Source organism: Macrobrachium rosenbergii, chromosome 58 (genome assembly GCF_040412425.1).
Source record: "Macrobrachium rosenbergii isolate ZJJX-2024 chromosome 58, ASM4041242v1, whole genome shotgun sequence".
Lineage (NCBI taxonomy): Eukaryota > Metazoa > Arthropoda > Malacostraca > Decapoda > Palaemonidae > Macrobrachium > Macrobrachium rosenbergii.
The window spans coordinates 14,152,701-14,175,789 of record NC_089798.1 but is presented as its reverse complement, the minus strand read 5'-3'; the positions used below and the strand labels follow the sequence as shown (position 1 = coordinate 14,175,789).

The 23,089-nt window shown below is 42.7% G+C and overlaps 1 protein-coding gene across 1 annotated transcript in view; it reads right to left on the bottom strand.

Moving 5' to 3' along the window:
• Positions 1 to 777: 777 nt before the first annotated feature.
• The window catches only part of LOC136837264 (synaptic vesicle glycoprotein 2B-like), a 406,633-nt gene continuing 384,321 nt past the window's right edge, over positions 778 to 23,089 (bottom strand). The window contains 1 exon segment of the mRNA XM_067102003.1: positions 778 to 6,506. Within this exon segment, the coding sequence (XP_066958104.1) occupies positions 6,451 to 6,506 (56 nt within the window). The 3' untranslated portion in view covers positions 778 to 6,450.

Genomic DNA, 23,089 nt, shown 5'->3' with positions numbered 1-23,089 from the left:
AAGATCAAAAGAAATACTTTATCAGGATTTCCAGAAGGTATCAGGATTTCCAGAAGGCATCAGACAATATGCTACACAGAAGATTTATGACAAAAGTAAGGAGTGTATCTATCACAGATGAAGTGCGAGAGCAGACAGAAGACAAGCTCAGTAACAAAAATCAGAGTTGTCATCAATGGGACATCATCTCATTGTTAAAGAGTCACAAATGGTGTGCCTCAAGGTTCAGTTCTTGGTCCTTTGCTCTTCCCTATCTAAATAAATGAGCTGGACTTGGAATGACAAGAAAAATATGCAAGTTTGCTGATATCACAAAAATGAGCATCAAACCTGATAATACAACAATAAAAGAGTTGCAAGAAGACAATACAGATGGTCAATAACACGTCTTTGATAAATGATGCCATGTACATAGGCTATAAAAAACAAGAATGCCAATTATGACATACTTGCCAAGATCACAGAGAATTGTCGTCAACAGAAAAGATCTAGGAATCATTACCACTTGTAACTTTAAACCTTCTGATTAGTTAACAAGAAAAATGTGAAAATATAAACATTATAAAATTCATTAATTAGACCCCACTTGGGGTATGCTGCCTGCAGCCATCTCAGAGGAAGATCACAGAAGGATCAGATGTAGTGCAGGCAGGAGCAATAACACTAATACCATCAGTCAGACCCATTTGTTAGAGAAAACTGTTGAATCTAGTGAACATTTGGGACATAGACATAAGGCATATATGTATGACTGATGGGACTGTAATGAAACAAATATTTTCAAGTTACATTATATGACATTTCAAGAGGAGGGGATTCAAGCTTCAAAACAACAGACACTGATGCACAAATTGAAAGCTGATACAACACTGTATTTCTAGTAGAGTTAAAAACTAAAAGTTAAATAGTACACATATAATATACTGTACTGATTTTTGGGTTGAATTTGCTTAAACTTCCATACTGAAACACAGTTTCACCCATTTCTAAAATAAAATTTATCTCAAGTACATATGACCTGATGCAACTCCATCATTATATTTTAATGAGTAAGCAGGTAGTTGAAAAGAACTGGTCTTTTTTTACACAACACTGTAATGACATCAACCTGTTACAACTGATACATCTACTTTAATACAATATATGTGTTTAAAACTAACTTTTTTTTTTTTATAAAAATATATCACTTTACGATAGCCATAGGTGTAAGCCAGCTCATTTTCCTGACATGCTCAGATGCAGAAGGAACAGTTCCCACTTTGTTGTCTGCATATTGGACTCCAAACCATCCATCAGCAGTAGTAAAATAATTCTGAGTGTTATCTAAATAAATGCCAAAGAAAGTGTGGTCAGAATGAGGGCTCTTAAAAATTTCCTAAAATGATAAGTATGAATAAAAATCAATTTTAGTTTCCCAAAATTGTATTTGTTTTGCTACACATGAGAAGCTAATTAAGTCAGATTACTAAATTTAATTCCACAATTTAAGGTTAGTCCTTTGGAACCAAATGAACTGGAATTAGGAGCCCAGTGGTTCAAAAGTTATTTGGCTAACACGCAGCATGAAAATGAATACTGCCTTCTTAACAAGTCTATGATTTGTACAGCTCAAAACTCCTTCTAACTGAACATGAAAAGAAATTATTCTGTACTTGATTCATTTATCCTGAACAGAAGCAGATAGCCCAGAGTTCAATCCCACAGATCATGATTAAAGGGCTACAAGGAAGAGAAGGAAGAGTCAGAACAGCTCGTACTGACATTGGGGGTCAATATGAGCAGCAATGCTAAGGTCAATAGAAAGGGTGACAACAGACTTGCAAGTCAAATCTCAAATAAAATCTTACTAAAGTATTAACTTCCATGAAACATAGTGAGATTCTAATTACATACTGACTTTAAATGTCAAGTGATGTGGATAACACCTTAACCGCAAGACCTCTGACAATAAAATTCAGTGCCTGTGATTCAACAGTGTCCTGATAAGTTATCAAATATGGCTTCCCTAAGCCAATTCAGTTTTAAAATACTTCCAACTTCCATGCTGGTGGCTAAAACAATCATGACAACCCCTGTCATGATTGCTTCTGGAGGGTTTTAAGTTACATTTCTGAGGAATAGTGGAAGGGAGTGGATCAGGGCCTCTCCTACAACACCAACTGGAAAAGAAGTACTACTTGGACATGTTCAGTCTGGTGATGGCTCAGCAGCTTGGCCTAAATAACCTCTTCTGATAAGAACTTGCTTGATGGCCTCCAGCAACATACCTAAATTCTAGTGAAATCCCAGTTCAGCAAAGATCTTAGCGGATCTAGTGAAATCTTAAGAAAACCTGGAAACAACGCCTGCCGAGGTCAAAGTGGAGCTATTAACATCTTGTGGGTATAGACTGATTGGCAGACCTTTTCTAAAACTGGTCTCATCAGAGAGAAGGGAGGAAATGCACAGTTCTAAAGGACAATGAATGCATTGCTTTACCAAACTGCCTGGTCTGGCTGAATGGAGTAGTTAGTTATAAATGATTTGTTTAACCAGACTTCTGAACTCTTTTAGGGTTCTTCTCGGGCTGAGATGAGTGGAGTAGTAATTGGAAGCTTGTGGTTTAGACATGTCCCACATAAACCAACCACAGGAATACCCCACTGTTTCTGTGAAGCATTGCAGATATCTGGAGACTATTCTGAGTGTAACACCTGATCTCGCCTGCTCAAGGAGTAAAAATTTCCACAACTAAGTGGTGCATTGACAGGGATTGCAGGCCTCCCTTGTTCCTCTAGTAAGTCAATGTGGTGAAGTTGTCCGACATTACTGCTGCAATCACGCTTTACATGTGGGATTACAAGGAAAATATACCTTCAGCTACTAGAGATTTATGTGTTTACTCTCAGGACAGTGAACTGAAGCTGTTATCCGACATATGAGCCTCCAACATTCTTTAAAGTCTGTAAACCTCTTCACAGGTTGCACTGATCTTCTGACAAGTCCTCACTCAGAGGGGAGAATTTTGCAAGGGAGGTCTGAGACCATATGAATTCCTGTAAACAAGAGAGAAATCTTTGTATTCTCTGAATTGTTGGGTGAACTGTGAAGGCCATGAGTACTGTATCTACATCATTATCTAAATAAATCACCTGCTTTACTGGGGTCAAGTCTGGCTTATCCAAGTTCATGATTAGGCCATCATCAGCCAGTCATCCAGATATTCTTCAACCTTATGCCCCTTCTGTGAACCTGGACCACAACTGGGGTCATTACCTAAGTTAATACCTGTGGAGCTGATGATAGACCAAAAACCATACTCTTGAACTGGAAGCTCTTGCTCTGTCATAAGAAATAGAGCAATATCCTGGAAGATTTGTGAACGGGGTTCCAAAGTGAATGGTACAAGATAGTTGTCCTTCCAAATACTGTAATAGAGACAACTGTCTTCATTCAAAAGACAAGAACTGAAGAAAATGGGTCAAGAGGCTGAGGTCAACAATTGGCCTTAAACTGTCTGAAGCCTTTGGAGCAGCAGCTACAGAACCTGCTGGGATCCCAAGACACTTTTCTGTGTCACTCGAACTGTATTGAATGAGATGGAGGAAGGACACCCAAACTGAGAAATGGGAGCTGATAAGCTGATAACCTGTCTCTAGGTTGAAACTACCCATGGGTCTCCATTATTTCTTGCCAGTAGTGGCAGTGTTTTTATAGACTCCCCTACCTAATGCTGATTGATCAGAGGACGGTTTCCAAAAGGAGACTTTGGGCATTTTTCCTGACTCTTTCGCTATAATGAAAAGGCAACTACTGACGCCTTGGAGTTAACTGTCAAGATCTCAATGCTGGTTCCCATGAAACTTACACTGTTGCCTGTTCTAGAAAAGGGAGAAGGCTGAGTCTTATGAAAGTCCCTTCTATAGAGCTAAGCAACTTGTGCTCTTCAGAGGAAGCAGAACTACATAAAATTTTTATGGCAGCACAAGTAGTCATAGCACCCAAGCTCTGGTCATCTCCCTGATTAATGAGATAAGGAACAAGAACCATTCCATAATATCTGCAGTCCTCACACTCTCAAAGCCTGAAGATAAATGGAGGTTGGTAAAACTATCAAAGGTCCCTCTTCTTCCAAACAGTATTAGCTGAGAAGTAAGCCAACATCCTAATCTAGGATGAATATGATGCCAAAGAAAACTACCAGTCTTCTGGCCCTTAAAAAATTTTCAGGATGCTCTGTGGCATTGTTGAGGAACTTGTTAGCAACTCCTATAACCCTTCCTTGCCAGCCTGCATCTATTAGCATAACTCTAAGGAATTTTTCCATAGAATCTACTCCACAAGTGATAATACTAAAGTACCTGACCTGACCATATTGCCAACGGAGCAGAGATAGCAGCCAATATTTTAAGACATCCTGGCATCAACAGATCAGTTCAAACCTGAAGAACTGGCATGCATCCATAACACCCTCATGGTGCGTGGTCAAAGCAGCCAATCATGATTTAACTTCTAGGGCCACTCCAGGAATTTTGGATGCCTCATTAACCCCACAGCATCTAAGATCCAATCTAATGACTAACTGACATATATCTCATCCTGCTGATGTTATTCAACATGCATTCCATCACTTGACAATACTAGAAAGCTGTCTTTTATGCAAGGGAATCACATCCAAAGATTTTCAGGAGGTACAAATCTGTGGCTTATCTTCATGATAGCTAATTATTTCATCTCTTGTCAAAGATCAGTACAAGTTCTCTTCAACTCTGCAAAATAATCAGGCACCAAAGTCTATTGCTGTAAAGGGCTAGATGGAAAACAGCTTAACTGAAAAGTTCCCATTGCCAATACTGAAGTAGTAGCTAGAGGAGTACCTCTCCTATCAAGACATATACTCTAGAAGAGGCTACCATTGTCCTTGATACAGATTCAGTAATAGGAAGATCACAAAGTATGATATTGCTAGAGACTCATCAAAGCATAATCTGGAGGATAAAGAACTTTTTGCCCGACTCAGGATTTGTGGACTGTGCATTATCTTCCAGTGTATACAAAGAGTTCTAATACATTTTCTCTGTTATTACAGGAAGATATAAACATGCCCTGGGCTAAGCTAAACATAAAATCTTGAAAGATACACAAAGATTAAGTTCACAATAAAAAAAGGTTAAAAAAAACAATAACCATTTCACCAACCATTAAAGAAACACCCTTAACGAAGTGTATATGCAAAGGAAGCTTTATGAATGTATGCAAAGCAGAAAAAAACAAATGATGTAACAGCCCTACACCATTGCAATTCCAACCTAAATCTGATATGAGAGCAAAACCTAATACCAACTAATAAAAAAGAAAGAAAAGTAAGTAGGCTGCTCAAAATAGAAGATATCACTTACTTTGAAAGTTTCCTACCAGCAAGTAACTGTCTCAATACAAAACACTTATCACTCTTATTCTGACAGTTTTCATAGGAAAAACCATACCTAAAGTGAAAATTAAGGTAGCAAGAAATTAAATAATGCAGTAATGCAAAGGTTAACCTCAAATTGAATGAGTGTGAAAATTTGAAAATTCTGTAAGCACGTTTAACAAGTGTGCTTGATATGACAGATAAGATTTGATTACTGTACTTTTAATGTCATTAGAGGGCACTTTGGAGCTCAGACGTGCACATGACAAAGTGGAAATTTATTCTTTCTCTACTTCTGAGCAATTGGAAAATAAGCTGGCATACGTTCAAGGCTATCATAAAATTATGGGTGTGATAAAACAAACTGCTATTTAAAATTAAAAAAAATACATTTGGGTAAATTTGATACAGGATATTACTAATACAGGTACAAGAAAATAGTACAGTACTCTAAAATAATAAAAAATAATCTGGGTCCTTTATACATAAAGTATCGGCTCGATAACTGATGCAATTATAGGCATATAGAGAATAAATCTAAGATATAATGCTGGGAGAAATACAATAATTACTGTACAGCAGGAATGTTTTTCTAATTTATAGGCTTATAACTTAGGTAGAGGTGTTATCAAATTGTAATGATATTTGATAAACATTGCAGGGTATGCTGAAGAAGATACAATATAACTGAATGTCCTCTCACAATGACCTATTCCCTAGTAACATAAACTATAATAACATAACCTAGTTCACACCATCCTTCAGAAGGTGTATATAATTCTTATGAGACATTCACGAAAACTGTGTTTTCTACATCTCTTACATATTGTGTATTATACTGATTACAGTTTATACTTTTCAAAAAATAAAAATGTTTTGAATCAGCACTTGACAAAGTGTATGATTAGGTTTCAATGACTAAAACTTGGTACTTACAGTACAATAACTTAATAAAATACAGTATGTCTATTATCACTTGTTAGCCAACAATTATCACAACACTTTGGTCCCACTGCACACATGATGAATGTTCAGAACACCTTCATTAAAAAGGATGATTATTTCAGAGCAACTCTTGTTGTATTAGGTAAAAGTAATCCAAGTAGACCACCACCTGAAAAAAGGGTAAATATGGTTTTAAAAAGTTCCAACATGATCTACTTGCAAAAGTAAATAATCGAAGCTTCCAAGCTACACAAAAAACAATACAGTATACCATTGTCATCAAACCTTCACCTGATCTATATATGTTCATTAAGAATTTCTTATCAGACAGCCAAAGAATATATGCAATTTATTTTCCTTTTAAAAAAATTTATTTTTTTGGTATAATCCCACCACTTTATCAGTGCTCTCAGATATCAGGTCCTTTTACAGACATACTAAAAAAATGAGGGCAAATTACTACATATAGTGATGTGTCTGGAGTAGAAACCTATGTTTTTAAAAACTACTGTCTATTTGTTTTTACACTAAAACCCATCACTTTACAACTGCCTGAGTAACTATTTTAGCGGGAAAGACATGTTGCTAATCAGACTCTGAGTCTGAGGGACTGACAGCCAACAAGTACTGGCAACTAACAAGAGATCATGAAAAACAGGCTAGCCCCTTGTCAATGAAGCTATGGTCTGTGCTACAGAGGGATTGCATCTAATGTGGGCTGAAGCATTTACTTTTCATCTGCAGCTTAGAAGCCAAGTACCCCAGCTGACCATGTTGCACTATGAGTGACTGAGATTAGAAGAATGGTATCAAAGTTGGTGCTTCCTTTCCATTATGAGAGAAACTAATAACCTAGCCTGTGGCTACAAGGAATGTGGAGTCTTCCAGGAAGTAAAATTGTTGACAGGAGAAGTTTCCATATTTCTTTAAAGGTCACAGATGTAGGTACAGTTCTATTTCATGACAACTGACCTTTAAACTGGATGCTAGATGTTTAGGAATGCTTTCATACACTTTTAAGATGACCTAAAGTAGCAAAAATTAAAGCATTTTAAGACACTCCTGTCTCATTCAAATTGGTTGATAAAAATGATTGATTCCCCTTTTTATAAAAGCTTTGGTCTTGGGAAGGAAGATAATCCTGCCAGCTCCTACAGAGACCAATTCTATATCTACATCCAACCAGTGGTTCCAGAATTTCTGGAGAGAAGCCCCAACTGGAAGCAGAAGTGGACATACTCCTGAGTTTCATCTCCTATGATGACCATTTGGAGATTTCTAGGGAGTCTTCTAACTCCTCTGCTTGAATGAAAGGGTGAGTGGAGTCCTCAGGGTCACTGTATAGAAAAGAGGTACTGTATTAGCATAAGGCTCCACACTGGGGTGGCAGGAGACCTTAATGATTGTCTACTTCCAGAATATAAGGATAAAAAGAACCAAGAAATGCCCTACAATTTCTGCTACTTGGTGACTTGTGTGAATGAAAGGAAGTTCAGCTACCAAGTGGTCTTGTGGTGGCTTTGTTAGTGGTGGCACCTAGCCCCTTGGTAATCTCCTTATCCAGGAGGGTAGGAAAGACATTGCAACCCACAATATCAGCTGTCCTCAAAAGTCAGAAGAGGAAAGCAAATTAGACAGACTTCTCAGAATGGAGACTCTCATTCAGGATGCTGTTAGCAAGAGAGTAGGGCACCATCTGGATATCTTGGATTTAAACTTCACAGAGAAGTAACCAACCTCCTAGCTACTTGGCAGTGATGAGCATCTCTCTCAAGAAACATTCTCTGGAGTCTATCTTCACTGGAATTAAACCACTGTGGGTCTAGACACAGGTGATAACACATCCCTGGGTAAGGCTTCTATACAAGGGGGTGGGGGACATGATGGATGTGTGTGGAAAAACCTTCCCATTTACAAAACTTTCTAGACTGCATCTGGCTAACGGAAAATTTGCGGAGTTGTCATGGCTTTACCTGCTCTAGCCTTAGAGTTTCTCCCTACATCTCCTTAAGTCCAAAAGAATTGTGTTCAGAGCAGCAGCTGTTGTAAGTTACAATACCAAGGATAACTACTTGGACTTAAGGTGATTGTTGAATTGGGAGAAAATTAATCTACTTGAGAGTCTCTCCAAAACATCGTCTTTTAAGGAGTTGAAATAAAATCTGATTTCAAGTCAGAGCAGGGACAAGCTTTCACCTCTTGTGCAGAAATGTACTTTAATGAGCAGCCTCAGTGTTAACTGAGAGAATTCAAAGGAGGCTACTCTATAACCAAACCCTGATGAGTAACCATGGCCACTGCTATAATTAACCCCAAAGGTTGGCTACTTCTACCTGTGATTATAGAGAAGAATGATAGACTCACACAAATGGAGATTTACTAAGAAAAGCAGGAGTGGGGAAAATGTCCCCTTCTCTTGGAAGGGCAAGCAAATCAATGGGCAGAATCTCTGAAAGCTTCTGGATGTTCAGTGCCATTTGCTTAAGGAACAAAGTAAAGAAATAAGTTTTTTCAGCTTCCTCATTCTGGAGGTCTTTAGAGGCCACAGGAATTGAATCCATAGGCCTTAGAGAGGTAGATTAACTAAAACAGATAGAGGTTACAGAATCAGCTATGGATATATAGCCCTTATCAGCTCTAGGAACACCTTTAATGCTTCATACTAGTACATACATGCCGGATACAGTAACGTACTCCTGTGGTTTTACATATGACCGGTGTAAATTTGGTTAGAATCCTAACATGTCCAACATGTGAGATAGATGGACATGTTTTACAGCATACAGTATCACACGTAATCACATTACAATCAAAATACATAAAAAAAAGAAATATAAGGGAAAGTGTAGAAAAAAGAAAAGAAATATAACGGAAAGTGTAGAAAAAAGAACAGAAACACATAAGGGAAAATATAAATATAAATACAGAGTACAAATGAAAAGACAAAAGAAAACAGCATAAGGCAAAATCAGCATCCAAAATATTGCACACCAACAAAAACTTTGAATATTACAGTAAGGTAGGTTCCTTAATACTGTACAGGCAATTGAAATGCAAAAAGGATAATTATAAGGTAAGAGAATAGAATGGACAGCAAATCATACAAGGAACATTGCATTATTGGCATTCAGCAATAAGAGAGCCTAGTGTAAACTAAAGATAATAAATGTGGTATATAAGAAATAATAGGTTAGAAGGAAAGAAACAAAATAATGAAACAATTTTTGGCATAGGAAAAACCTTTTTTGGGAGCTACTGTGAGTTCTCAAAAAGTTAGTCTCATGGTCACCCGCAGGGCTCCATAAGACGGGCCAACCAATCTCAAAGAATTCTCTTATAGTTGGTCTTGGCCAGATCAGTGCTTGCTGGGCACAGTGATAGAATATAAAGGACTCAAGGCAAGAGGGCTCGTCTCTTACATACAGTGACTGACTTTGTCTTCCCTTCATCCTTCTCGCACAGATGTGACAAAAGCATTGGCTATTTTCCTCATTACTCCCCAGGTCAGAGGTGCCTCACACTGAGGGACCTGGGGTAACCCGAACGAACTGTAAGGTCTGTCTGTAAGGTAAGGTAAAATCAAATGTTCACCCTAGACTCCCATGACATTCTGTAAGGGAAAGTGGGTGGGTTTGAAGACTCACAGCAGCTACCAAAAATAGGTTTTCCCCATCAAAACCTGTTTTCTGAGCTCCGGACCTGTGTCAGCCGGTGAAATGTCCCTTAGAGCACACATTTCTAGGTATAAATATTGCTAAATATACCAGAGAAAAAAGCCAACAGGAATGCTGAGGTTACTACCCTCAGAGCGATCACCTATTATGTAACAGGTGTCGGTATAGAGCAGGGTGAGTGAATTTGTCCACTACCACAGGACCTAACTCTGTAGAACGTCCCAATGTCATAACCCCCGGTACGAGAAGAGCCGTTCCAGCAGCAACTCACCCGGACCTGCACCCGACGACCTGAGCGCCATCTACCCTCATTCCATCTTAGCACGCGTTTCTGTGATCACGCTTTTGCTTGTGCTCTGTGTTCTTTTCGCTTAATTTGGAATACTATGTCTTCTGTCACTGAAATCACCACCACTAAGTTAGGTACCATCTTCTTGCGGGGTTTTAGTTGTATGGAGGCTGTATTTGGCCCTTAATTTAATAATTACTGGGTCAAATATCGGGCGTTCCTCTGCGTTCGCCCGGCCCCGCCATGATGACCTAGCGGTACGCCTCTATAGACCAGTTCATTAGAGGTTTCGCTGGGTCATTTACATTAATGTTTTGTCTTACAATTGACGTTACCCCTTCAGGAAGTTCATTTTGGGGAATTTTATCTACATTGAGCGGGCCAGTGTGCTGGTATTAATACTGGTGTTAGTATCAATTCTTTAGGGAGCGTCCTCCCACGGTTTTATGCTTTTAACCCCTTCATAAAGATTTTTTTGGCTCTCGCTCGAGTAGATTTTGTTCCCCAAGCTGGTGCTATCTTACAATCGGTTTTTCTGAATTGTGGTACAATGGATGACATGGATATTTATGGATTAATATTACCTTAGCTTGGCATCAGGAGCGGCCCTTTTGGTTGCCCACTTCCTGTTCACTTCGCTCGGGTAGAACATACCCCTAGCACAAGCATTTATTATCTTATATTTTTTAGTTGTTTATGTATTGATGTATTGTTGTTGGTTAAATTTTAGCAGTATATATTTGTGTTTTGTGGTACTAGCCTAACCCTCTTGTCTTAATCGGTGGGTTAGGCTACGTAGGTTAGCTTTGCTCATTGACTCTGCTCCCTTCTCTCCCGACTGTGTCGCTTGAGTTGTGGAAGGAGGTGTGGGCCGGTGAAGGGAGCGCCACGTTCGTTGTTCCATCCGCTGTTCCGTGTGTTTTGGGTATGCTTGGGTTCTCTGTTAATCCTCCTCCCCTTCTAATGAAGGGAGAAAAGTGATTCGCAATGCATAGCCCTATGCCCTACATGTCGGTCTTCGGTTGGCCTTCTGAACGGAAATTTTATCCCCTTCACAGTTCCCCCCCCTACCTCCCCCTTCCTCCACTCTCTCCCTTTTTTCCCTTTATAGGCTTCGTTTTCAGGGAAAAGATGTGAGTTGGGTTGCAGTAATTCAATGTGCATAGCCTAACCTCTTTTCGTAACTTCTGGCTAGTGTCTTCTTCCCCTGCGAGGGGAGGCTCGGTACATTTCAACACCCGGTAAGGGGGTTGCGGTCAGTGTCTGGGGGTTTCCCCCACTCAGTTGACCTTGGTATCGTGACACAGCCATGTCGTTACTCCCCCACCTTTCCCCTGTATAGCAGGTGATGTGTTATCCCTCCCTGTGTGTGGAGCGTCGTCCTCTCGGGGCCGTCACTCTCTGGGGGGGGGGACCTAGACGGGTCTCCAATCGGAGGTTACCCACCCTCCTGGTATCCGTTTTAACGTCACACACCTCGCTAGTGTTTCGTTTGTTCGCTTCCTCATTGGTTCGCGGAACTCCGGACACTTTCAGGGCCTACACAACCCTAGCTGACTCCGTTCCTCTGATCTTCGGTCCCCCGTTACTGCTAGCCTTTTCCACTCCGGTGGCCTTTGGTTTTAGTAGGTTGGCTTTACTCACTTTTGTTCTCCTATGGACGTACGAGAACTGCTCTAATAGTGAACCACTCCGCCCCTACATCGTAACCAATGGCGGGGGTAGCGGGGTTTCCGGGGTCTCAGTACTGGAATGACATGTCCAGCATTAAAAAACTGCTATTCCATGTATTTAACCAGCGATTTTTCTGCCGGTCTCCGGCACTCATGGCAATTTATATTTAATTCTAAGTGTGCATGACCTTAGGTTAAGGTATATATCATTCACGTCGGATCATATCCGGCGTCACTTAACTTACTCTGTCATGCTGCAAGATTTTAGGTTAAGGTATATATTATTCCCGTCGGTTTAACTCCGGCGTTCCTTAACTTATTTGCCATGTATAATATATGTGTTTTGCTTCACCGGACTAGTCCGGTAGGACTAATAATCTGCTAATTGCATGTCCTGTTATCTGCTCTAGCATAAGGCCCCTATCTCCGCCGGATTTACTCCGGCGTGCCTTCAGATAAGCATACTCATATACAGTTTATCCATACAGATGGTACGCTGCCAGGAGTCCGGGTGCACCGCAGTGCTGCACCAGCCCTGCGGCCATGTTGTCTGCCGCTCCCACTCCGGCTGCGCAGTCAGGGTGGGAGACTTGATCGTTTGGCACCCGGATGGATGTGAAGTGTGCTACGCTTTGTTTGAGCAGTTCCAGGACGAGTCGGTAAGCCTAAAGTTACGGCCTTTAGTTTACCTGGTTCCTTGACTTATTTGATAGTTTATAAGGTTCTTGTTATATCCCTTATATATATTTTAAGTCCTTGATGTGCAATTAGTTAGTCCTTATTATTTTCAGGCCAAACAAGCTTCTCGCAACGCTTCCTTGGCCACCCTTAGGGGTTGGGTGGCTGGCTTTGGGAGGAACGTCCCGTCGGGAGGCCATATGTTCTATCGGAGGCCATTTGTAACCTCCTCTTCCCGGGGCCCGGTTTGCTGCGGCTGTCCCAGCAGAAGTGGCAGCCCCTTTGATCGAAAGCATATCCGGGAAGCGACGCAGCCCTCCCAGGATGTCAACATAGCAGCGGAAGTGTCAGAAGAAGTGGCAGCCATTAACTTGGACCTGGAGCCCATGAATGTGGAACCGACCAGGAGGTAGGTAGGGAGGTAAGTGAGGCAGGGGAGCGGACTCCTTTTAATTCCCCTTCATCCTCTGTATCTTCTTTTCAGGGTTTCCAGAAGTCCTCCTACCTTGGGGATAGGTTGACATCGACCATCCCCAAGGTAAAAAAAGTCACTAAAAGGTAAGGGATATAAGTCCTCTTCCTCCCGCAAGACAACTCCCTTTCCCCCGGGGAAGTCACGGGCTTCTAGCCCAGTGGCTTCCGTAGCTAGTGACACTCCCTCTGTAAAGGGGTCGAGATCAAGGGCAGCCAAAGCCAGCCCCCCCTCGTCAACCTGCTTCCAATTTCCAAGAATTGGCAAGCATGCTGCTTGATACAATCAACAAGCAGATGGACGAGAGGTGGAAGACAGTATTGGAAAAGCTGCAGAGCCAGGAGACCAAGATCTCCGGGCTTGTGCGCTCCGGTGGGTTAGCTCCATCCTACACCATTCCGGATGCCTCCGCCCTTCCTCCTTTCGATAAGGGGGAACCCTTGGCGCTTGGCTCTTCATGCTCCCCAGCATTGAAGGCCTAGGGACGCGCAGACTTCAGGAGCTGGAGTTCTTTCCTCCAGGTCTGCTTCCTCCCTACCCAGGCTTCACTAGATTGACAGAGGAAGCGTGGGTGAGAACAGATAAGGTCCCTAAGGAGACAGTCATCTTTCCTAGGGATCAGGCTCAATCGGCTCTGCTTCGCACCCTTGCGGAGTGGGAAGCAGAGAACACAAAGTTGACCCCCTTCAAAGGAAATTTTACTATGTTTTCTTTGGGGGATAGGATCGCAACTCCTTGCATGTCGAAAGTGGCTCAGGCAACTGTTCAGGCATGCATGGAGGGTAAGTCGATGCCGCAGCTCCGGGAGACCGATCCCACCTCTTTGGTCCTCCCCAGTGACTCCGAATTCTGGAACGATGTCCCGTCCACCTTTACGGCGGGCAAGCTGGACCCAGACTGTGCGTCCATTCTCTTCAGTGAGCAGCTTCCCAAAATTCCGGAGGCTCTCCTGAAACCGGAGTTCGACGCTAGGTGTCGGCTGAGCTGTGCAATGAACTCCTTGTGCATGGCAGAGGCGACAGCTGTGTTGTATTCAGATGAACCCTTTTTCCAGGTCTTAACTAAATCTCTGCTGGCGGGATTCCAAGCAGACCTGTTTGATTTTACAGTGGCAAGGATGAACTGTCGCAAACATATTTTTACGGACGCCACTATTAGGCATGAGCCTAATAAACTGATGAAAAGCTCGATTTGGGGGCTAATTTATTCCCCGAGGATGAGGTGAATAATGTCCTGGTGGAAGCAACCAGGGCTAACCAGAGCCTCCGCTCCCGGTGGGGTATTCCCGCCAAACGCAAAATCTCCGAGTCCTCCGGTTCCCATAGCAGGTCAGGGAAAAGGTATAAGAAGTTTAGGAGGCCACAAACCCCAACTGTAGTTCAGGCTGTACCAGTCTCTCCAGTCGGTCAGCCTTCCACCTCAAAGGCCCAACCCCAACAGTTTGTGCACAGCATTCCCTTGCCTCCCCCACCTTTGTAACGTCTCCGGCGTACAACCCAGCCTATGAAAGCCATGGTTCCTTTCGTGGCTTCAATAAAAACGCAAGGGGAAGCAGAGCAAGAGCTGCCTTCAGAGGCAAGGCTACATTGCGGTCCCTCTCCCGTGGAAGAGGCGGCCGGGGCAGAGGAAGTAAACCTTCCCCTTCCCAATGAGAAGATTCAGGTAGGCGGGAGGCTTTACCTGTTTAGGAATCAGTGGACCTTCAGCCCGTGGGCCCACAGTATAGTCTCCAAGGGACTGGGATGGAGTTGGGTCAAGGACCCACCACCTCGGGTCAGGTTCCATCAACCCCCTTCACAAGCCCTGCGGGACTTCGCGAAGGAACTACTCCAAAAACGGGCCATAAAGAAAGTGAGGCACCTGAAATTCCAAGGCAGACTGTTCAGCATCCCCAAAAAAGGCTCCGCTCAACAAAGAGTAATCTTGGATCTGTCTCGTCTCAACCTTTACATACAATGCGACAAATTTCGCATGCTTACAATCTCTCAGGTACGGACTCTACTTCCTCGTGGAGCCGTCACCACGTCTATAGATCTTTCAGACGCATACTATCACGTCCCGATTGCGAGAAACTTCTCTCCTTACCTAGGATTCAGACTGGGAAGGCAAGCTTATGCATTCAGAGTCATGCCATTCGGGCTCAACATAGTGCCCCGAATATTCACCAAGCTGGCAGAGACAGTAGTACAGCAGTTACGGTCCCGGGGGATCATGCTAGCCGCATACCTAGACGACTGGATAATCTGGGCATCCACCGTCGGGGAATGCCGGAGAGCTACAGCCATAGTGATCAAGTTTCTGGAGTCCCTAGGCTTTCAGATAAACAGGGAGAAATCCCGTCTAACTCCGGAGGCTCGGTTTCGGTGGCTAGGTATCCAGTGGGACCTAGACTCACACAGACTGTCTCTTCCGCCAGCCAAAAGGAGAGAGATAGCCAAGGCCACCAGGCAGTTCCTCAAGTGCAGGAAAGCTTCTCGCAGGACTCAGGAGAGGATCCTGGGTTCTCTTCAGTTCGCATCTGTCACAGATCTGCTGCTGAAGGCAAAACTGAAAGACAAACAGAGTGTGGCGGAGACGAGCCAATATCAAACTCAGGGACAAGGTGTCTCTAGTCCCTCCAGTTTTGAGAAAAAGACTCCGGCCGTGGTCAACAGTCAAGGGTCTGTCAAAATCGGTGCCCCTTCAATTTCCTCCTCCATCACTAGTAATCCACACAGACGCTTCATTAAGCGGCTGGGGAGGATATTCTCAATACGAAAAAATACAAGGAACATGGTCCACAATGTTCCGCCAGTTCCATATCAACATCCTGGAAGCAATGGCAGTGTTTCTGACTCTGAAAAGGCTTCGCCCTCCCAAACAGATCCATATCAGACTGGTTTTGGACAGTGCAGTGGTGGTACACTGTATAAACAGGGGAGGCTCCAAGTCGAGTCGTATCAATCAAGTGTTGATAGCCATCTTCTCTCTGGCGGAAAAGCATAAATGGCACCTATCAGCCACTCATCTTGCAGGGGTCCGGAATGTCATTGCGGACTCTCTGTCCAGGTCAACTCCGCTGGAGTCGGAGTGGTCTCTGGACAGAGCCTCGTTCGCTTGGATTTGCCTTCAGGTTCCAGGTCTCCAGGTAGACTTGTTTGCCACGGAGAGCAACCACAAACTCCCTTGTTATGTGGCCCCAACCTGGACCCTCAAGCTCATGCCACAGATGCAATGCAATGACATTAGACTGGAACAAGTGGCAGAGGATTTACCTGTTCCCTCCGGTAAACCTGCTGCTGAAAGTGCTGCACAAACTCAGGTCTTTCAAGGGACAGGTGGCTCTGGTAGCTCCCAATTGGCCAAAGAGCAACTGGTACCCTCTTCTGCTGGAGCTGAAATTCAAGTGTCATCTGTTACCCAGACCCAAACTGACACAAGTAGTACAAACGTGGACTGTGTCAGCTTCCTCAAGAATTCTGAATGCCCTGGCTTTGTGGACTTTATGAAATTCGCCGCTCAGAGAGGGGCGGATATAGACCCAGTTAACACTCTGTTCTTGGAATCAGATAAAAGAGAATCTACTCTCAGGCAGTACGATTCAGCAGTTAAAAAACTGGCATCTTTCCTTAAACATTCTGAAGCTCAGGTTATGACCACGAATTTGGCAATCTCTTTCTTTAGGTCATTGTTTGAAAAAGGTCTAGCTGCAGCTACAATTACCACAGCTAAGTCAGCCTTGAAGAAAGTGTTTTGCATGGCTTTAACATTGACCTAACAGACTCATACTTTTCATCAATCCCAAAGGCATGTGCTCGTCTGAGACCAGCAACCCGTCCTCACACGGTTTCTTGGTTTCTTAACGATGTTTTGAAACTAGCATCAGAAACTGATAATGATAACTGTTCATATTTGAGTCTGTTAAGGAAGACGTTGTTCCTAATTAGCCTAGCTTCAGGTGCTAGGATATCGGAACTGTCCGCTCTCTCTAGAGGTGTTAATCATGTAGATTTCCTCCCGTCAGGAGAAATTCTTCTTTCCCCAGACCAAAGTTTCCTAGCAAAGAATGAAGACCCTCAGGATAGGTGGTCTCCTTGGAAGGTTGTTCCTCTTCCACAGGATCCATCCTTGTGCCCAGTCACTACACTGAGGGCTTACTTAAGGAGAACTTCTCAGGTTTTGTCTGGTCCTCTTTTTATCAGGGAAAAAGGTGGGACACTTTCCTTAAAAGCTATCAGACAACAGATTTTATATTTCATTAAACAAGCTAACCCAGATTCAGTACCGAAGGTACATGATATCCGGGCAGTGGCAACCTCCACAAACTATTTCCACAATATGAATTTTGATGATCTGAAAAAGTATACGGGTTGGAAATCTCCATCAGTGTTTAAGCGCCACTATCTTAAATCACTGGAAGCTCTGAAGTTCCCTACAGTGGCTGCAGGGAGTATTATCCCTCCCTCCTAGTTAGTCTTTCTCCCATTCCCCTCCCGCCTGCCTGCCCCATTTGCTTTCCCTGCCATCTTCTCCTGGGCCACGCATGCTTCACATCCTGGCCCTAGTTTATGTATATATAATTGTACCTGTTTTGCGGTGTTAGGTTTAAGTGGAATTGTAAATTTTCTTTATGTTATTCTAAAGTTTGAGTACCGTTAATTGTCTATGTTTCATGGTTACTTTAAGTTTTAATACCATCTGTTCAGAACCTTGTTTTGTCCACAATGATTCTTAGTCTTAAGATTAATGTTTAACTTATATTTCTCTACTGCTGAGATAATTAAATTAGGCTTAAGTAACGGTGCCTTTATTTATCTCTACCTTTTATTTGTCACTTATAATCCTTCACCTTGCTTGGTATGATTCTCTGATACAATTTCACCAGCTGACACAGGTCCGGAGCTCAGAAAAGGGATTTTGACAAAGGAAAAATCTATTTCTGAGGGAGGACCTGTGTCACCCGGTGACCCTCCCAGGTTATTCAATTTCCCCCCCCTAGTAGGCATACCAAGCTGGTTAGGTGGGTGCTAACCTGGAATGAGGGTAGATGGCGCTCAGGTCGTCGGGTGCAGGTCCGGGTGAGTTGCCACTGGAACGGCTCTTCTCGTACCGGGGGTTTTGACATTGGGACGTTCTACAGAGTTAGGTCCTGTGGTAGTGGACAAATTCACTCACCCTGCTCTATACCGACACCTGTTACATAATAGGTGATCGCTCTGAGGGTAGTAACCTCAGCATTCCTGTTGGCTTTTTTCTCTGGTATTTTTAGCAATATTTATACCTAGAAATGTGTGCTCTAAGGGACATTTCACCGGGTGACACAGGTCCTCCCTCAGAAATAGATTTTTCCTTTGTCAAAATCCCTTTTTTGATAGCATAGCCACTGTTCATTCCCAAAGAGGCTCACAAATAAAGCTGACAGGTGATGAAACAGCCTACCCCCTGATAAATGAATCCCAATCACCCTGAAAAAAACTATGTTCCAAGGTAAAGTCACGTAAGTTATCACCCATATTCTTTATCTCAGGTACCCATTAGTGTTTGGTAGTAAAGAACAGGAAAAACACAGGAACCTATATACAGGGTGCCCCACAAAAAACCAGGAAATTTGGTACAGTTTATTTAATTGTTGGAAATAGAAAACAGTTACTGTTACCAGAAATATTGTTAAAACAAACAAAAACAAATGTTAGATGTGGTGTTCAAAATGCTTTCCATGGGCAGCTGCACAAGACACAGACAGTCTAGCCAACTTCCAGTCACCCTTTGAATGACTTTTTAAGGATTGTATGTCTGTAACCTCTCTCCTCTGTAAATGAAGCTGATGTAACAGTAAACCCCACATGATAAAATCCATGAAGCCAGGTGTATTGGCTCTGAGCCAGGCAACAGTGTGTAAAATACATAATGTAAATCTAAAATTTCCGGTTTTTTTTGTGGGGCACCCTTTAGTATGTTTAATCCCTAGTGGTTCTACGATGACTTACCTAATTAGGGTAGGCCCAGCTGCAAGGTTACTGTGCCTTCCTTGGCAATATCGCAACATGACAACTACATCAAGAAGGCCCCTGGTTTTCTGCCAGGATGCCTTTGGGGCTGTGACTTACTATTCCACCTTCTGACACAGTGTAGTGGAATTTGCTCGATCTTATGGCAACAGTGTTTCAGAAATACTTGCCTCACCTTCCGGATCTCATGTGACTCAGGAAAGGGGTAAGAGTCTGCCTTTTTGATTAGAGATGCTACAATAATTCTCAGCCAATGTAGAGAGAGAGTTTTTTATTTATTCTAGGGTGCAGGAAAAGCTGACCATCTGGGATGTTTGCCATGAATATGGTAGAATGTCTTATCCTGAATACTGAGTTCCCTTATTTGAATAGGGAATTTCCTCTTTAAAGAGTCCTCATTCTTGGCAAGGAGGCAACAGTAAATGATGGATAGGCGTTTTGATCTAAGCAGTGCAAAAGACTATAGAAGGGAATTACAGTAACAATTTCTATATCAGAGTCAATTCCTACCAAATTCTCCTTTATCCTACAATGGCTGTGCTTATTAGGCAAATTACGCTTGCTGTACTTTCTGTACTGCCAGGCAGTGATGATACAACTGTCTTGGCTCATCAGTTCATGCAGGCTTCCATAATAGGAAATTCAACTTGCTGTACTTTCTATATCGCTAGGCAGTGGTGATACAACTGCCATGGCTCATCAGTTCATGCAGGCCTCCATAATAGGAAATTCAGTTTGCTATACTTTCTATACTGCCAGGCAGTGGTGATATGACTGCACTAGCTCATCAGTTCATGCAAGCTTCCCTGATAGGAAATTCTGCTTGCTGTACTTTCTGTACTACCAGGCAGTGATGATATGATTCCTTGGCTCAATCAGTTAATGCAGGCTTCCCTGATAGGAAAATTCTGCTCGCTGTACTTTTTGTAGTGCCAGGCAGTGATGTACAATTGTCTTGGCTTATTAGTTCATGCAGGCTTCCCTAATAGGAAATTCAGCTTGCTGTACTTCTATACTGCCAAGCAGTGGTGATACGATTGCCTTGTCTAATCAGTTCATGCAGGCTTCTCTGATGGAAAAATTCCACTTGCAGTACTTTCAGAATTCTGGAAGAAAATTATGAACAGTATCCAGGATGACTCCAAGACAGTGTAACTCCTTCAAGGACTCACTTCTGAGCATTAACGTAGAGATGCTTTTCATGATTCTCATGAGGAATTCAGGTGTCCTGGATATGGAATCGGGTGTGCTATGTAAGATTTCTCATCCTTTGAGCTAGAGGATTGAGAGGCTGGACAGTCTGCCCAGGCAGAGATAGGACTCTCACCGAAAATCATAGGTCACGGGAACAAGGTAATAAAATACCTAAGCCCAAAAAGAAGTTGAGTCAGTTGTCTAGATCCCCTGTTGAAGTCAGAATAGATAATAAGAGACAGCCCACTCTCTCCAAGAGCTCCGACTGGTAACAATTGAGACCAGGTTGGACAATAAAACCTCAAATCAGAATGTAGTAAGAGAACCAATATTTGGCCCTGGGAATGATACTGATAACCCTTGGCAAGACACCTCAATGTGCATCCTTTCACCAGATGGAAAATATCTCATTAATGAAAACTTTCACCAGATGGAAAATATCTCATTAATGAAACCTTTCACCAGACGGAAAATATCTCATTAATAAAAGGAAAATTGATTGAGGTAGAGCATACAGAATCTTTGGACAGAGTGGCCTTTCCCAAAACTAAATGGCACTTGGTCCCTCCTTCAGTAAAAATTCAAAAACCGTTGAAGGAGACAGTTGTCTTGCCAAATAATATAGCAATGAAAGCCAAACAGAAGCAACCATATTAATGAAAATATAGTACAACAACAATTTTACAGAACCAATAACCTCTCTGGAAGGCATCAGCCTTCTGTCTCTTCACTTTTGAAACAATCAATCATGTGAAGATGGAATTTCAGAATTCTGTGATGACTGGGAAAAGAGTTTATGGCAGAAATAAAGCCAATTGTCTCCACCAACACAATATCTGATAGTACTACAATGGAATGAGCAACATTGACCTCCCTCATGAGAAAAATCTCAGCACAGCCATGGGTTAATTTTATGCTAGGCTAAGCCTAATTAAAGAGTTTCAAGTGTCGTCCAGAACAATGTTCACTGCAGTAGCCAAAACACTTATGTGGACCCTATTGGAAGCACTCTAAGCCTTTCTGAGTGTCGCATTACGGCTTGAAAGGAAGCACTGGTGGGCTCCAACATTTAGCTTTCCACTGTAACCTCCCTACTGCTTTATTCCCCTATCTGTTGGGACCCTTTTTGAAGAGTCAGTTGTCGCACAACTCACTGAATGAGCCCGACAACAGAACTGCACAGTACAGGCGCCGATAACCAAAAATTGGCAATTTTCAGTTATCGTCACGGCGTCAGAAGAGAAACCCCCCCCCACCGATAACTGGGAACTGCCTGTACAGTATATACTGTTTTTAAAAAAGGGGAATCTGAGAAACAATACCCTTGAGAGTTTCCTCTTCCTTAGCCTAAGAAAGCTTGGTGTAGATCAGAACTGCACAAGCCTCCAGTCACTACTAAAGGACCCCTCCGACAATAGAAGAAAGGATAACAATACAGGCAGTCCCCGGTTATCAGCGGGGTTACATTTCTGAGGGTGTGATGATAACCGAAAATTGCAGCTAACCAAAAATCGGCAATTTCGGCGATTTTCGGGGTTATCGGCGCCGAAAAGCGCCGATTTTCGGTTATCAGTGCCTCTGTTAGGTATGTATCAGCACCAATACCCAATTATCAGCACCGATAAGTGGAAATCGGTGATTTTCAGCGCCGAAAATTACTGATTTTCGTCGCTAGACAAGTGCCATAAAACCGGATCGCTGTTAACCAAGCCCGCCGTTAACCAGGGACTGCCTGTAGCATCAGCACCCCTTTCAAAGCAAACAAGACACTCCTATCAGAGAAAGAAAAACCAACTTCTGGACTGCGTATTACAAGGAAAGGAAGAGACAGAGCCCTATAGGACTTGCATGGTTGGGGTTGTCTTCTGCAGCAGAACATGCAGTGGATGTCCTCCCCTTGGGGGACACAGTAAAATTCACAATGGGCTAGGGTAGAGATGGTCTTACCCTCCCCCTCCTCCAAAAATCAGACCCCCTTTTAAAAGGGGATCATAGAGAAAGATCCATTCCTCCAAATGAAAGGTGAGCCTTGACCCGTTAAATTTGAACAAACATATTGTCTGCATAAATTTTTATATATACTGTACTTATTTTATGGGAGCTTAGGAATGAAGGATTAACTGGTGGCCTACCTAGATGATTGGCTAATCTGGGGAACCAACAGAGAAGAGTGCTGACAAAACCTGAGAGTGGTAATTGACAAACTCCAGTCAAGAGGTTTTTTAATAAGAAGTCCCACCTTACACCAAGCAGACCTTTTCCGAGGTCGGAACTTTGTTGGGCTACTCTTTGCAGCCAGCTGCCTCTTCCTAAGGCACTCAAACCAGGATAAGGAAGGACTTAGAAGATTCCTTGCACAGCCCAGCTTTTCCAGACAACAATTAGAACAAAGTCTAGGCCTGTTACAGTTTGGGTCAATGGTAGATCTAATCCTGAGATTGTTACTGTAGGATTTAATAGAGTCTGGCTCAAACATGCCAGGAAATGGCTTTGTGATTGCCTTCATCTGAGATTGGGAAGATACTCTATCTGTGGACCTGGAAGGGGCCTCTGGCTAACAGGTCAACCTGACTTCACTGTTCATACCAGTGATATTACATATGGATGCCTCCTTGACAGGTTGGGGAAGCCATTGGGAGGATTGTCAGTTAAGGGAAGGAGGGTCACCTGCTCGGAGGGAGTGTCTAACACTTCGAGTCACAATATATAGTAAAATTATTTCCAATCTGAGTTAAAATTTCCTTTAAGGCATTGAAAATTGTATGTATTTCTGTTGTAAAGATAG